At 42.0% G+C, this 14,709-nt stretch overlaps 1 protein-coding gene across 1 annotated transcript in view; it reads right to left on the minus strand.

The window, feature by feature from the left end:
• Positions 1-14,709, minus strand: part of CACUL1 (CDK2 associated cullin domain 1) — a 71,791-nt gene that overhangs the window by 22,707 nt on the left and 34,375 nt on the right. Inside the window, exon 4 of the mRNA XM_017849777.1 lies at positions 1,596-1,691. Within this exon, the coding sequence (XP_017705266.1) occupies positions 1,596-1,691 (96 nt within the window). The remainder of the gene's footprint in view (positions 1-1,595; positions 1,692-14,709) is intronic.

Here is a 14,709-nt window from a genome sequence, read left to right on the forward strand (position 1 = left end):
AAATGGCAGACATGCAAGTCAAGAAATCTATTCACCCACCCTTAACTCCTTTATCCACAAATAGTCTTTCAGCTCCGCTTCCATACCTGGTCTCCACTGAAAACTTTAAAACTGCAAGAAAAAGGAGTCGGCTGGCACGGAAATAAAATGTTTGCTCTGTCAGTACAGGACATTTACCTAACACAGACTCCTGATGAATAGCCCATGATAGGATTTCACCAAAACGATACAATGTAGCTACCTCCCAGGCTTACACTCTTCCCAATAAGTTAATTCTGCTAACCTAGAGGCACTTATTCCTAGTGTCATCAATAATATTTTTCCTTAGTTTCATGATTCATAAAGGAGTTCTGGCACTTAAACCAAAAGAAAAGCCTTTTATACATTTCTTTCTTGGTAAAAGGCAAAAACCAGTTTCTTTGGTTTAATTATTTCAGTAATGTTTGATAGTTGTTGACATAGAAGAACTTTTTTTTCTGCTTTGAAATTCCGTAACAATTGCTGAATAGACAAGTAGGCATTAAGATAAGCAGTCACCCACATGAGTACTTATTTTATTTCTGCTATGTGGAAGGCACTGTGTTTGGTTCCAGAAATATAAAGATATGTACCCTTTCTACTCTTTGTAAGTAACTAGAAACCATTAAAAATAAATAGTATGAAACTTAGAAACTCCAATTAGTCCACCTCTTTTTAACTTTGTCTCAGGTACAATAATGTTAAATTCCAAAATCGTTCATATAGACAGACTTCTAACAAAGACATTAATTTTGACAAATGTTGACATCTGTTTGACAAATGTTTGATAAAAACTAGTACTATTAAAATTGTTGTCAGTAACCAAGAAATAAGTGTAAATGAAAATCATGAAGTACTACATCGTCTTTTGGGAAGTGCCTTCTAAATTAGAGGTAGGGGTACTTTTGTTTTTGTTAAGTGCATTTTATGGAGAGTAAGTCATTCGTAAGATTGCCATCCACATACAGCAACCTACATGCTACAAAAAGTAGGATCAACCTGAACATCTCATTCCCTAGTCTAACAAAGAATGGGGATCATGGTTTCTAAGGGCTCCTCCATTCAACAGGAGCACTAACATTAAGACTCTATGACTGGATATTTAAAACAGGGAGGAAGCTGATCAACAAAGTCACAGTCTACAGCTTATACTCATAGCATAACTCTCCAAATAAAACAGATCATCAGAATGGCAGCAATGTTTTACTGTTCTATTTTTTATGGAAGAACTTACTTGGCATTTTACTTTCTGAGGACAAGAAATCTTACATATCTTTATATTTCTGGAACCAAACACAGTGCCTTCCACATAGCAGAAATAAAATAAGTACTCATGTGGGTGACTGCTTATCTTAATGCCTACTTGTCTATTCAGCAATTGTTACTTACGGAATTTCAAAGCAGAAAAAAAAGTTCTTCTATGTCAACAACTATCAAACATTACTGAAATAATTAAATTTCCATTTCTAACACAAATGTACTAAAAGAAAAACAGAACATGCTTAACTCTTTGCATCTATTTGTGCTCTGACCAATACACCCAGGTATTTGGGAAGGAGGAAGGAGTTCTAACTTACCATATATATGAAAAGAGGCACAATGCTCTGCAATGCTCCCATATATTGTCCAAGAGCTATATTAAATCTTTCAATATAGAGATCTGGAGGGCTGGCCTGTGAGAAAGAACAGAAGTGTGATCAATCTGGGAAACCTGGGAAAGACCTTCCACCACAATCTGAAATACAAATAGAAGGAATTCAAAAATTCATAGAGATTCACCAAAAAAAAAAAAAAAAAGAGGAAGACACGTACACTCTGAAGGTAAGACTTCTACCTTTGTTCCAAAATCTATGTAAAACAGGTTTAGCCATCTTTAAAAGCTGTGTAACCTCAACATACTAATTAAAAGGCTTTTCTTTTACTAAATAAAAGGTGCACTCAGGCCGGGCGTGGTGGCTCACACCTGTAATCCCAGCATTTTGTGAGGCCAAGGTGGGTGGATCACTTGAGGTCAGGAATTCAAGACCAGCCTGGCCAACACGGTGATACTCCGTCTCTACTAAAACTACGAAAATTAGCCAGGTGGGGTGGCAGGTGCCTGTAATCCCAGCCACTTGGGAGGCTCAGGCAGGAGAATCACTTGAACCTGGAGGCGGAGGTTGCAGTGAGCCAAGATCACACCACTGCACTCCAGCCTGGGCGACAGAGCAAAACTTTGTCTCAAAAAAAAAAAAAAGATGCACTCAAAGATAAATAACATGATTTTTTAAAACTATTACTGAATTACATGGATATTCTATATAGAAACCAAAATATATCTGAAGCTGGAATAAGTTGAGAGGATATTCAACTAAGTGGTATAGGCTTCATGTATTATTAGAATGGCTAATGAAATTTACAATTACCTTAAGCACAGAAATATTCTGATTTCTATGCTAACTTGGTTGTAAACCACTTCTGTAGCTAATTATAAATATTAGTTAGAAAGCATGGACACAAATGACACATACACATCTTCAGCTCTGTAGAGTAGTAAAATACATTTCTCTATTAACTCACTTTTACAAAATACCAAATCATAAAACCATCAAAAGAGAACACTTCCAACTTTTTTATATGTTATATACTGAGTAGAATATAGACTGTGTTCCTCTAAAATTCCTATGTTGAAGCCCTAAACCCCTAGTACTGCCATACTAGGAATAAGGAAGTAATTAAGCCTACATGAAGTCATGAGGGTAGAGCCCTGATCCTACAGGATTAGTGTTCTTAGATGAAGAAACACTAGAACACTCAGGTTCTCACTCCTCCCACAGGGCTCAGAAAAAAAGGCCATGTAAGGACTGCAGTGAGAAGGCAGCCATTTACAAGCCAGGAAGAGGGCCCTCACCCGGAACCAAATAGGAAGCACCTTTGTCTTCGACTTCCTAGCCTCCAGAACCAGGAGAAACAAATTTCTTTGTTTAAGCCACCCAGTTCATAGTACAGCTGACCCTTGAAAAACCGGAGAGTTAGGGGAGCCAACACCCAAACACAGTCAAAAATCTGTGTATTACTTTTCACATCCCCCCCAAATTTAACTACCAGACTACTGTTGACCAGAAGTCTCACTGGTAACATAAACCGTCAATTAACACCTATTTTGTATATTATATGTATCATTTATACTGTAGTCTTAAAATAAGCTGGAGAAAAAATATTAACAAAATCATCAAGAAGAAAAAATGTATCTATTCATTAAGTGGAAGTATATCATCATAAAGATTTTCATCCTCATCTCCACAGTGGGAAAAGGGTTGGCCTTGCTGTGTCACAGGAGTGGGAGAAAATCCATGGATAAGTGGACCTACGCAGGTCAAACCCGTGTTGTTCAAGGGTCAACTGTATTTTGTTGCGGTAGCCCAGTCGAAGACACTGTTTCACAAAAGTGCATCCATGCATGATTTCATTCTATTCTGTAAAGCTAAGTTAATTAGGTCCCATTTTAACACTAAAGAAACACCTAAATGGCCACTAATTTGTCTAAGATTAGACCATCAGCAAACAATAGATCCAGGTCTTCCAATTAAGAATTCATTTCTGGGTCAGAGTGTTAGGGGATGAGCATGGTACAAAAGAGAATGCAAACAAAACTGATTCTACACAAGAACTAACTTGTGGCAGTCCCACAGCCTCTCAATCACATCTTACACAAAAAGTCTTGCTTTCAAATAAGGATATTAAGAAATGTCATATGGAAGGATTCCTAAATATTAAATTTTAAAACATGAAATTATAAGACCACTTCAGCTAAGCTGTTTCAGAAATGTTCAAATGTTTTGATACTACTTTCAAAGAAGATTCAACTCATATTTCAGTTCTACTTAGAAGCTTATATACATGTAAAGAATTGTCTTTACTTCTCCTAATTCATCTTCCATTACTGAGTACTTACAGGTTTGGTGCACGCTAGGTGTTTTTATTTACATTTCCTTTTTTAATTTTTTTTTTTTTTCTTGTACATTTTGAGACAGGTCTTGCTCTGTCTTCCAGGCTGGAGTGCAGCTCACTGCGGCCTCCACCTCCCAGGCTCAACTGCTCGAGCCTCCCACCTCAGCCACCTCCCAAGTAGCTGGGACAACAGGTATGCAGCACTAGGCCTGCCTAATTTGTTTGTTTGTCTGTTTGTTTGTTTTGGTAGAGATGGGGTCTTGCTATATCGCCCAGACTGGTCCTAAATTCCTGGGCTCAAGCCTCAGCCTCCCAAAGGGCTGGGATTACAGGTGTGAGCCACCACACCCAGCCCATTTCTTTTTCTTAGTCCTTCTGCCTATAAATTGAATGTTATTTCCATTTTACAGATGAGGTGACTGGGGCTCAGAAATAGTCACCTGCCTATAATTCTACAGTGAATAAACCCAAGAACTATGAGTCAAACCATGATCAATCCAAGGTCTTCTACACCTACTTAAATTCTCTTTCGGCACCTTGAAACCTTTTCATAAACTTCTCAATATAGGGCACAACTGTCTACCTCTGGTTGCACAGCAAAGAACAGGACTGACAATGGGAATACTAGCACTCCCCAAAAGACATAAGGCCTCCCTGACTGTTCTTTCTACCTGACCATCTCCATCCACACCCACTAAGCTGGCTAACTTCTCCTAGTCATTCCTTCAAAAATATCTGACTACATCGCCCTTCCGTGGGGCACCACTACATTCACTTCCCTCACTGGGTAGTCTCTGTCACTACCTTCAAGCCCCTGGAGGGCAATATTTGTGTCTTATCTGTGTATCTCCAGTGCTGACCACAGTGCGTGGAACATAGTAGATACAGAATGCATTGTTTTCCAAGGAAAGTGTCTTGTTTAAATCTCAACTTTGACTCTCAATCTAATTTAGCATTATTTAAATCTAAATTCCTACTTAACAAGGCTGTATGACATTAAGAAATTCATTTTGCCCTCAATATCTATATCTATACATTCAAAATAGGAAAAATACTAGCTGTGGTACTTCCAAGATGTGATGAAAATCAAAAAAAATAGTGGGTGTTTTGAAAATGTCAAGTATTCCACATGTATATGCAACTAGCAAGTAAACTCCTTTCTGAATTAACTACCCATTTGTCTAATGCTTCAAAAAAAAATCCAACAACATTTTTGTTTTTGAGATGGAGTCTTGCTCTGTCACCAGGCTGGAGTGCAATGGCATCATCTCGGCTCACTGCAACCTCCGTCTCCCAGGTTCAAGTGATTCCTCTGTCTCAGCCTCCTGAGTAGCTGGGATTACAGGTGTGGGCAACCACACCCAGCTAATTTTTGTATTTTTAGGAGAGATGGGGTTTCACCATGTTGGCCAGGCTGGTCTCGAAATCCTGACCTCAAGTGATCCGCCCACTTCGGCCTCCCGAAGTGCTGGGATTACAGCCATGAGCCACCGCACCTGGCCTAATAATATTTTTAAAAGCATTCTTTGTTAACTAAAGAACCTGGGGAAAATGGATCCATGTTATAAGCAAACTTTTACCTATAACTCGTGAACAGAATCATATGTAACACCTTCCTCTAAACTGCTTCGAAGAACTCTAAAAATTATTATTTCGGCAAAGAAATACATTTTAGAAGTATTATGTGAAAAAAATCTTAAAAGCTGTTGCATCAAAATAATGTTCTCTTTTTACAAAAGATCACTTTATCCTACACTCTAGGCCCCATTGGGAAAACTGTTACCTATTTGATTTACCTTATTTCAACATGACAGTATTTGTCTTGGACATTCAAGTTTTTACCCCTAAACAAGCAAGCTTTGCTTTTTCCCCAAAGAAAACAAGAAAACACTGCCAGAAAAATAACCATTGTTACAGGATCTTTGGGGTGTCGTTTTTCTGGCCAGAAACCCCTGTCTTTACCTGAGTTTTGCTGGGACACTGGGCTCATTTTGCCCACTCGACCTAGCAGGCTGCGCTCGGCTCACGCTACTGGCCTGGGTCCCATGCCTGCCAAAGGCAAGTCAGGTGTGGAATGGCAAGGGGTGTGTGAGTGAGCATGGGGTCCGGCCACTGTACACAGTCAGACATGCTGGCTGCTGCAGCAGGGCAAGCAGCTCCAGGTGCTGGCACAGGTGCTGGCTCTCTGAGAAGCTGTGGCCGGACCAGGCACACCACAAGCAGCTTCCACAGATGGCACTGGGAAATATGGTGGTGCCTGGAAGCTTGAAAACTCCAAGAACCAAACGGCCCCAAAGAGGGAGTGACAGCCCTGGCTCAGGGAGCTCACAGGTCTGGGCTTCCCGAAGGGTCACAACTCTTCTTTCCTTCTCTTCGCCCACAATGTGGCGAGCAAGGGGCATGTCTCAGCCCTGTTTGTGTTACAGCTCTTTAGCTTCACCATTCAGTGGGCCCCGAGTTCCTGTCCTGCGACCAGAAGAAAAGATCCGCAGACAAGTGGAGGAGCAAGACAAAGAGGAGCTTCACTGAGCAACAGAACAGCTCAGAGGAAACCTGCAGGGAGCAGCTCCTTTCCACAGCCTGGGTGTCTGGACAAGGGTTCAGCTCCTAGCAGAAAGGGTAGCTCCTCTCTGCAGCTGGTCGTCTCACTGTCTGCACAGCTCTCAGCAGAATACAGGCCCTTAAGTGAGTGGCTCCTCTCTGCAGCTGGTCATCTCAACAACTGTTCAGCTCTGGGTAAGCCCAGGGCTTTTATGGGCCCAGAAGGGAGGAAGTACGTGCCCACTGGTCCATGGCCAGCCACAGGCAGGCCTGGAAAAGGCACCACAAGTTCCCACTCCAGTCTGTAAGACTGGCAGCCTGGCCCCAGCCTTCAGGCCCTCCTTGGCTTGAAAGGGGGGCCTCACTGGGGACCTGCCCTCTTCCACCCAGGAACCTGTCTGCCTGCTGCTGCCGTTCATGGAGCCCACGCTGTAGGTGCCAAGAGGCGCCTGCAGGCCAGCGCCAAGCTGAGCTCGGCACCCCTCGGCTTCCTTTCTATACTTGTCAGTGCCCAAAGTCCGAAGGGGACTGAGGTAGCAAGGGGCTAGTGTGTTTACACTGCCCTGAGCATGTGCACACCTGGCCAGGCTGCAACAGCACCTGGGCTCACCCCCAACTTTGCTCCAAGATCAGAGTGGGTGCCAACAGCAGGGAGAAGCCAGGCAGTGGGAGCAGACTCCTCTGAGCGTTTGAGGGCAGGGGGTCCTTCCTGGGCCCCCAAGAATGCAGGGATGTCTGAGTCCACAGCTGTGGATTGGGTGGCTGCAGCAGCACCCAGTGTGCTCCCCTCCAACTTAGAAGAGGCAAGGCTCCTGCTTGTCCCTGGCTCCTGCCGGCTCCATGGAGCGTGCAGCCCCACCCGTGCCACCTCCCTACTACAGTGGCGTGATGGCAGTAGCCACTCCAGATGGGCCGCCACTGCCATCACTATTACTCCAAACTTGCTCCAATTTTTCGTAACAGATCTAGATTCCCTGAGTTTTGTAATATAGCTGTGTGAGAATATTTTTAAAACATTGAGTAATGCATTCATCTGGTTGAAAATTCAAATGAGTTAAAATAGGTTTAGAGTAAGTTTTCCTTTCATTCCTTCCTCCCTGAACCAACCAATACTTTTTATATCCTTCCAGAAGAACTTTATGCCTATACTAGAAAATAAATGTCCCATTTATAGCTCTTTATACACAAATGCTAAGGTATAATCACACACATCTGTACTTTCCCTAACAATGGATCTTGTAGTCAGTTTTATTCCAGTAGTTCTCGCTAACATTTTGGTCTCCAGTAACCTTTACAATCCTAAAAACAACTCAAGATTCCAAAAAGCTTTTTGTTTATATGCAGGTTGTATCTATGAGTATTTACCATAATAAAATTAAAACTAGGTTCTAAAATACATATTAATTCATTCTAAAATGACAATAACAAACTCATCACCATCTTATTTTATGAAAATAACTATTTACCAAAACAAAATTTAGTAAGAGGAGTGTCACTGTTTTTGCATTTGTGCAAGTCTCTTTAGAGCCTAGCTTAATAGAAGACAGCTGGATTCTCATAGCTGCTTCTGCGATGGAATCAGTTGTGATGTGTTATTTTCTAAAATAATCAATGAATTTGTTTTACTCTATTCCATTAAAAGCCACTGGTCTATCTTCTACTTTGAATGGATCTTTTCCATATACACTTTATAACATCACATATTGATCATTTGGAAAATACTGATTCTCTGAGTTATGTAGATCTTCCCAATGTTGATTTCATTAGACAATATCAAAAAAATACATCTCTGATGAGACAGTATCAACACTTATCTCATCAGAAGTCTTTTTAAGTATTGGGAAGCTATCAAGGTCACCGTGGTAGATACAAATTTTCCAAAATTTTAATTTTCACTTCAAAATTCAAATTTCATTATTGGCAACAAATACTGTCAGTCATTTTCCTTGAAGTGACCATCTTAGTTCACTAATTTCTGAGAAAATGTCTGTCAAATGCCAAAGTCTAACCACAGTCTGTCAGCCATTTTTCAAGTGAAAATAGTGTTCTATGGGGAAAGGCAGGGTTAGTTCAAAATTCATACAATCACATAAGCACTTTTTCTCAAAACCGCCATTGTACTCTGGTATGCAGTATCCCATTTCTTTACATAAAATATTTTTTAAAGTCACAATTTAATAAAATTAATAATTTTCTCTGTTTCATCTGGGACATTCTTAATGAAAACGGCTTCCTCCCCCCCACAAGCATGTGGAAATGAAGATTCATGCTAAGGCACCAGCATCTATCCATCATTATTCACAGACCCCTCTGAAAGGCTTTTGGGGACCCTCCGAGGGCCTCAAAACACACACACTAAGAATATCTATTTCTGTAAGATGCTTGAATGTACTATTTATTTAATCAGATGTCATACTGATAGCTTGGTGCTAATCCTTTGTTACCAGATTGTTGCACTGAGTAACTTCATACAGATGTTACAGACAATAATTTCAAAACAACTTTCAAATTAAAAAAGGTAGAAATAGATAATAGTCTTATGCATAACTATATAAAAATAATTTCAGTGTCCAGTTTAAATAGTCAAATACCACTGTGAAATACCACTAAAAATATATACATATACATACATGGTCCTAAGGTGAAAAATGCCTCACAGCAAGAAAGGAAAAGACAGATTTGATATACATACCACACCTTCACAGAAGGGAAGGGGAAAGAAAGCTTGTCATCCTTAATTTTCAAAGCTAAACAAGAAAGGTTGGTTGGTCAGTCACCCTAATCTGATGTATATTAATAATTTTAGAAGAGGATGATTTGTTTAAACAATTTTACTAGTCAACAGACTTAAATATACTATCATGCGGGTCAGTACTGCCCAAAGGAACTTTCTTTGATGATGGGAATGTTCTATATCTGCACTGTTCAATATGGTAACCACTGGCCACAAGTGGTTATTGAGCCTTGGAATGTGTTTAATTAAACTAAGGAACCCAATATTTACTTCATTTTAATTGTACTAGTCATACATGACTAACTGGACAATGCAGATGTAAAATACAAACGAGTTCTACAATTTCATATTTATATCCTTCCTCCTCTGCCTACTCCCATCCTCGTCCCCATCCAACCAAAATGAAACATGAAAAAAATTAAGAATATGTGCTTTTATCTTCACAAAAGCATTCTGGTTGTCTTCAAATAAATAAGTGACTTTTGCATGCTGGAATGAAGTAGACAGGAAGAAGGGGAGGAAGGCCCTAATAAACATGACGAAACATGTATCTTTGTGGAAGTAATATATGTTCGTTGAAATTTTTAAAAATTTAAAATGCAACTATAGAAAAATAACCACTACCAACATCGGTAGAAAATTATTTACCAGGCCAGGGCGCGGCTCAAGCCTGTAATCCCAGCACTTTGGGAGGCCAAGACGGGCGGATCACGAGGTCAGGAGATCGAGACCATCCTGGCTAACACGGTGAAACCCCGTCTCTACTAAAATACAAAAAAACTAGCCGGGCGAAGTGGCGGGCGCCTGTAGTCCCAGCTACTCGGGAGGCTGAGGCAGGAGAATGGCGTAAACCCGGGAGGCGGAGCTTGCAGGGAGCTAGATCCCGCCCACTCCCCCCCACCCCCGGCGACAAGAGGGAGCTCTGCCTCAAAAAAAAAAAAAAAAAAAGAAAATTATTACCATTTTGGTAACTTTGTTCTTTTTTTTTCTTCCTGTGTGCATGTGTCTGTTTCTAAACAACTATGGCTTATTTTGTAACCTGATTTTATTTTTATTTTTTTTAGAGACAGAGTCTCGCTCTGTCGCCCAGGCTGGAGTGCAGTGGCACGATCTCGGCTCACTGCAAGCTTCATCTCCCAGGTTCACGCCATTTTCCTGCCTCAGCCTCCCAAGTAGCTGGGACTACAGGCACCCACCACCACGCCTGGCTAATTTTTTTGTATTTTTTTTTTAGTAGGGACGGGGTTTTACTGTGTTAGCCAGGATGGTGATCCGCCTGCCTCGGCCTCCCAAAGTGCTGGGATTACAGGCGTGAGCCACTGCACACGGCCTGTAACCTGATTTTATCGCCCAGCTAAAGATCATCACCATCTCTCCCAGGTCAAATTTCTTTCTATAACCTAATTTTAAAAACTGTTTGGACACATCATTGTCTATTTCATCAGTTTCTTGTCACTGGATATTTAGGCAATGCTTTGCTGTTTATGTTGTCCAGGTCTGTATGGATACTTCTAATCCAGACCAGCACTCTAGCTGTGCAAATGTATGAGCAGCATCAGCAACAACACAATCTTATTCTTTCTTTTTTTTTTTTTTTTTTTTGAGACAGAGTCTCACTCTGTGGCCCAGGCTGGAGTGCAGTGGGGTGATCTCGGCTCACCACAAGCTCCGCCTCCTGGGTTCTCACCATTCCCCTGCCTCAGCCTCCTGGGTAGCTGGGACTACAGGTGTCCGCCATCACACCCGGCTAATTTTTTGTATTTTTAGTAGAGACAGTGTTTCACCATGTTGGCCAGGATGGTCTCGATCCCCAGACCTCATGATCCGCCCGCCTCGGCCTCCCAAAGTGCTGGGATTACATGCGTGAGCCACTGCGCCTGGCCCACAATCTTAAACATAAGATACACTGCACTCCCTGCTTAAGAGAGAGACTAGGTTCAGGAACAATGATACATTTCCATAGGCCAATGGACCTCAAAGAATGCTTCTCTCCGAATCACTTGAAGGGACTGGTAATGATGCAGATTCCTTTGCCACACTCCAAAGTCTTGATGTGGAAACTTTCCAGAGGTGTGTATTTTTAGTGAGAACTTCAAGGAAGTCTAAACAGCTGGCCCACCTGTTAAGCATTTAGGAACCTCTACATCTTAAGCCTCTTCCAAGAAATGAGAGGAGCTCTACAGGAAGGAAGTCTGCAGGATTCAAGAGAAAACTGAGCAGTAATCACCCATGTAACACAGGCTTTACTGCAGGACAATTTAGCTGCAAACTGCACTGAAATCAGTAAAAATAGGATACACTAACATTTTAACATTATTGTTAGACTATAGGTAAATTTTTCTCTTAAAAGTTAATGGCTTCTTGACTCGTATCAAATTCAGGGAGTATAAAGTTATTAAAATACAACTCAAGTTCCACCTCAGCTTGGAAAGCAGAAAGCTGTGAAAGAACATCACTCCCATTCCTATGATAAGAAAAGCTGGTTAACCAAAACAATCACAGTTTTTGAGCTCATCAGACACCTAAGGCGTCTTTAACTTACACTTGCAATGTCCAACTAGGTGAGAAGAATTTCAGAGCGACAAGTTCCTCTAAAGAAAATAAAGGACAGATGGACTATTTCTCTGTTGGTGATGGTAGTCATAAAAGCATGTAAGCAAACTACAGAAACGGTAACGGCCAAGTGTGAACTAACAGTGCAGAATCCCTGGGAGCTTCAACACAAGGGCAGTCAGCACCTCCTCCCCAACTCTTTTCCATGGGTTTCCACTGGGTCATCAAGAGAGGGACTGTGGGCAGTGAAAGAAATCAGAGAGGCCATCCATGACAGGACGTGCCGGGCTTAGCAAGACTTGAGGATGAAGCAGGAATACCTAAAGAAGTCGATGAACACATCATGGAGTCCTCCATGACAAAAAAGATGGTGATTAACTGCCAATGGAAGACATGAACAAAAACTGCCTGCGCCCTAGAACCTACCCAGATTCAAAGGAAAAGCCATTTGCTGAAGGGAAGGGGTAAGAAACCCTGCAACCTGCTGACCCTTCTTTGACCTTAGGCAAAAACTATCTACCACTGGAAGACAGGCAGGTGATCCTCCAGCCCTGCTGACAAAGGTCAGCAACCATTTTCAGGATGGTAGAAAATCCACTCATGCCCAGGTTTCCACACTATTACGAAGCAAAAATACACTGCTGCTGATGGAAGCGCAGGAAACTTGCTTACTCCCAAGGTTCCCCAAAGACACAAGGTAAAATTTGGTTGCCACAGGGTGTGTGCCAGGCAGGACGAGGGAGGGGAGAGTGGGGGAGGGAACTCACCTGCACACTGACCAGAGATCAACAAACTAGAGCCTGTGGGCCAAATCTTGTCTACCCCCCGTTTTTATTAAGTACAGTTGTTCTGGAATACAGCAATGCCCCTTCATTATGTAATCTGTGTGGCTGCTTTCATTTGCACCAGCAGAGCTGAACGCAGGAGCTGGACAAAGACCACACAGCCCATGAAGATATTTACTATCTGACCCTTAACTGAACAAGCTGACAACCCCTCACCTGACAAGACGTAAGGGCTATCCGCAACTGGGGTGGGGAGAAGGTGTATGGGAACACTGAGAAAGCCCCACCTCCGAGACTTAGGGGCACAGGGACTACCTATGACTGAGGCAGGAGCAAGAAAACAAAACAAAACAAATTCCCAAACAAAAACCCACACACGCAAACCTGCCCTGCATTCCCACCCCAAGCCGCATACCAAGTAACAACAGCTACGGGAAGCTGGGAGAGGGACAACAGAGCAAAGACAGACATCCCCCTACCCCTCCCAGTGAGACAGGGCCTGGTAGGAGCTGAGGGCAGGAGCAAAGCACTGAAAACACTCCTGAATCACATAAAGAACGGGGTAGCCACAGTCCACCACTAGAGGAACATGAAGCCTAAAGCAACAAGAAAACTCAAACTATCAACTACTGACAAGATTAACTCAACTCCTCATACTGACAGAAGAGAGGCATGCCCGTTTCGTTTTTTTTGTTTGTTTGTTTGTTTTGAGACAGAGTCTCGCACTGTCACCCAGCCTAGAGTGCAGTGGCGTGATCTCTGCTCACTGCAAGCTCCGCCTCCCAGGTTCATGCCATTCTCCTGCCTCAACCTCCTGAGTAGCTGGGACTAAGGCACCACCACCATGCCCGGCTAATTTTTTCAGTTTTTTTTTCAGTAGAGACGGGGTTTCACTGTGTTAGCCAGGATGGTCTCAATCTCCTGACCTCATGATCCGCCCGCCTCGGCCTCCTAAAGTGCTGAGATTACAGGCGTGAGCCACCGCGCCCAGCCAAGGCATACCCATTTCCAAACAGAAACTGTTCTTTTTAAGCTAAACTGGTTCTTTTTATTCTAATAGTTCTAAGTTAAACTGTTCTTTTTATATACAATGTCCAACATTCAATAAAAAACTAAGACCAAAAGAGCAAAAACACAGCCCACTGTCAAGAACTAAACATTCAACATGCACAGACACAGAGATGGCCCACATGAAGGAGCTATCATACGGACACTGTAAAATAACTATGATTAATACATGCAATGACCTAGTAGAAAAGGCAGATAACATGCACAAAAAGATGGGAGAATTTCAGCAGGGAAATGGAAACTATTTTTAAAAGAGTCAAATGGAAATGTTAAAAATTCTCAAATAGTTTATTCCAAGTCCTTTAACATTTATTCCTATAATAAGTACAATTTTGGCAGTTTTGTATCCCATACAAATGCACCTGGATGCCATCTCAAGGATCCTTAATACTATTTTCTCAATCAAATTGGGAATTTTTCTAAAAATCTGCCTTTAGATGACTATAGCAAAAACTACTAATGGGTAATATGCTTTCAGTCCAGCTTATTCCATGACTTTCCAGAGCAATACCATATACTACTACGGACAGCTGTGTCAAGGCTCTAGAAGCAACAGCCGTTACATACTGGAAGCTGACAAAGACGCTTCATAAAAACTGAATTTCTTGGCCGAGCACGGTGGCTCACACCTGTAATCCCAGCACTTTGGGAAGCCAAGGCAGGCAGATCACCTGAGGTCAGGAGTTCAAGACCAGCCTGACCAACACAGAGAAACCCCGTCTCTACCAAAACTACAAAATTAGCCAGGAGTGGTGGCACATGCCTGTAATACCAGCTACTCGGGGGGCCGAGGCAGGAGAATCGCTTGAATCTGGGAGGCGGAGGTTGCGGTGAGCCAAGACAGCACCAGTGCACTCCAGCCTGGGCAACAAGAGCGAAACTCCGTCTCAAAAAAAAAAAAAGGAATTTCTTTCCAAATATACAAATACATCTGACATTCCATTCTCATTCTTGCTGTGCAGATATTTCCATATTAGAATAATATCCAAAAAATAGTGATATAGAAGGTAATGATCTTCAGGAGCTATTTAAGAGCTATTACATATCAGACACTTCTCATATAAACTATAAGCATGGTTT

This window comes from Rhinopithecus bieti, unplaced genomic scaffold, assembly GCF_001698545.2.
Source record: "Rhinopithecus bieti isolate Rb0 unplaced genomic scaffold, ASM169854v2 scaffold_33066, whole genome shotgun sequence".
In the NCBI taxonomy this organism is placed as follows: Eukaryota; Metazoa; Chordata; class Mammalia; order Primates; family Cercopithecidae; genus Rhinopithecus; species Rhinopithecus bieti.